Below are 2,483 nucleotides of genomic sequence, written 5' to 3' on the forward strand. Positions count from 1 at the left end.
CTTCTAGTGGGTGGCTGTTTTCCTAGTGATTCCTCATGGAGAGCACTTTTTCCCCTTTTACAGTGTTTCTGAATGTCAGCTGGGAACGTTAAGAAAGTCCCTGGTCATTGACAGACTGTTGTTAATAGTGTGGTAAAGTGATGTTTCTTCTTCAGCATTCCTTATGCACTCGAAGTCCTAGCCCTCTGTGAAAGAATATTTTAATGGAAGTGGCTCAGCTTCTTTGAGAGAAAGGTGCAATGGAAATGTAAGATAATATAAATAACTTGTAGAGAAAAATCTCTGAGATCACTTATTTTTTTTCTGTACCGGGGATTGAACCCAGGGCCTTAACACCGAACTACATGCCCAGCTCTTTTTATTTTTTATTTTGAGACAGGCTTTCACTAAATTTCCCAGGCAGTACTCCAATTTGCGATCCTCCTGCCTCAGCCTCCTAAAGCGCTGAGATTACAGGCGTGTGCCACCATGACCGTATTCTTTTTTTAAAGAGTAGAAAAACGGTTTTCTCTTTTTTCTTTCCAAGGCTATTAACAGCTATTTTATAAATGCCTTCCCACTTCGGTGTAGCAAAAACCCAGCAGGTTCTAAGAGCAACTGCTTTGGACATCCCCGCACCCTCTCTAACGTCCACGCAGCCACCACCTGTTCTCAAGGGCAAGCGCACGCCAGAGGCAGCCGCGAACTCGGCCCGCGCAGGCGCACTACACACACGTGCGTGTGCGCAGGTCTCTTCCAAGTGCGCTTGCGCACAGGCTGCGCGGGAAAAGGCGCGGCGCGGCAGTGTGAGAGGCGGAGATGGCTGTGAGGCGGTCGCTGGCGGCTTGCTCCGCGGAGTTCGGGAAGGACGAAGACGCCGTGCTGTTCCTAGAAAGAGCCCATTACCGACATGACCCGCGCTGGCTGCTGCCGGTGTCCCCACGCGTCTGCGTGGCCTGCATGCTGGAGCTGCTGCCGGAGCCCGGCGTGTCGGTGCGGGCGGAAACCCCCTCCCGGAGGCCCCGCTCGACGCCTCCCTCGGCCCGGCGCCGCCTCCGCCGGCCCTCGCCTCCCCGGGACGGAGCGGGGCTACCGCAGCCCTGGTCCCCCGGCTCGGACCCGCGGGGCCCTTTTCCAGGGCAGGCCCTGTCCCCGGCTTGCGCTGAGCGGACGCCCGAGACCGCTGGGCGACTCCCCGCGCGCGCTCCCGCTCCCGCTCCCCCGACCCGCCATTTGCACGCACCCGCCCCACTTACCCAGGAGTTAATTCGGCCTCAGCTCGGCTCCCCCCCACGTCACACCCCGCTCAGCCTGTGAACCAGGCACCACACAGCGGGGGCTCCCCTCGGTCTCTCCAGCTCTCTGAGGTGTAAGGGGGGGGGCTGCCTCGGTCTGGGGAGGTGGCAGAGGCTGGAGGCAACCGGAAGTGGGGGGAACGGGGAGCGCTTTTATTTTTATTTATTTTTTGTTTTTTGTTTTTGTTTTGTTTTTCCTCCGGTACCGGGAATCGAACTCACGTCCTCGCGCTTGCCAGGCAGGCGCTCTGTCGCTGAGCTAAACCCCCAGCCCCTGTGGAGAGCTTTTAAATGGGCAGAGGTGACTCAAGCCTAGGTTGCTTGTTTTCAGTGCCTGCCCACTTCCCTGGGAGGTTTTTGTCCTTGGGTGACATCTAAGGAGAGTTCCGGGACCGCTAGCCTTTAAAATTCGTGGTGAAGGGAAATCTTGTCTTGGAGTGGGGGTGGGGAGGCTAGATCAGGGGTTCTCAAAAATTTTTTAAATTTTGCCTTTATTTACACTTTTAAAAATGGTGGTAGACCCCAAAGAGCTTTTGTTTATGTAGGTTTACCCACCGATCCGTTACTATTTCAGAAATAAACACAAAATTTAAAGATATTTAATAGTAATTTACTACATATTAATGTAATTTATGTGGTAAAAAAAAAATTTATGTGGTAAAATGTATAACTTACAGTTTACCACTTTACTCCCTTTGAAGTATACAAATCTATAGCACAAGTAAATTTAAAAATAATACTTTCTCCAAACAAAAGATAGTGTTGGGGGGTGGTGTGCAGGCCTGTAATCTTCAGCATTGGGAAGGCTGAAGCAAGAAGATGGCTACAAGTTGGATACCAGCTTGAACTACATAGTTGAAGTTTTTATTTTTTTATTTTTAGTGGTACCAGGAATTGAACTCCTGACCTCATGCTTGGAAGGCAGGCCTTGTGCCACTGAGCTATATCCCCAGCCCCCTCGCTTGAACTACATAGTGAAACCCTTTTTCAACAAAACAAGGATAGCGAGAGGAGGGGCTTTGTTTTACCTTTTTGCAAGTCACTTCAATGTCTGGTTTAAAAGAAGACAGCTGGATTCTCAAATATTGCTTATTTAAGACAGGGTTTCACTATGCAGTTCAGTCTGACCTTGAACTCGCAGAGATCCTCCTGCCTCAGCCTCCTGAGTGTTGAGATTACAAGTGTGCACCACCACACCTGGCTTTATAT

At 51.0% G+C, this 2,483-nt stretch overlaps 1 protein-coding gene across 5 annotated transcripts in view; it reads left to right on the forward strand.

The window, feature by feature from the left end:
* The first annotated feature begins 755 nt into the window (after window positions 1-755).
* Window positions 756-2,483, forward strand: part of Mei1 (meiotic double-stranded break formation protein 1) — a 59,596-nt gene continuing 57,868 nt past the window's right edge. For 3 of the 5 annotated variants that reach the window (XM_013511487.1, XM_005379371.1, XM_013511488.1), the window contains exon 1: window positions 756-972. In XM_013511487.1, coding sequence (XP_013366941.1) covers window positions 799-972 — 174 coding nt within the window. In that variant the 5' untranslated portion in view covers window positions 756-798. Of the gene's footprint in view, window positions 973-1,026; window positions 1,347-1,520; window positions 1,576-2,483 lie in introns of those variants that run through there. The other 2 variants (XM_013511489.1, XM_013511490.1) reach the window with 2 other exon arrangements.

Source organism: Chinchilla lanigera, unplaced genomic scaffold, assembly GCF_000276665.1.
Source record: "Chinchilla lanigera isolate Chin_1 unplaced genomic scaffold, ChiLan1.0 scaffold00012, whole genome shotgun sequence".
In the NCBI taxonomy this organism is placed as follows: Eukaryota; Metazoa; Chordata; class Mammalia; order Rodentia; family Chinchillidae; genus Chinchilla; species Chinchilla lanigera.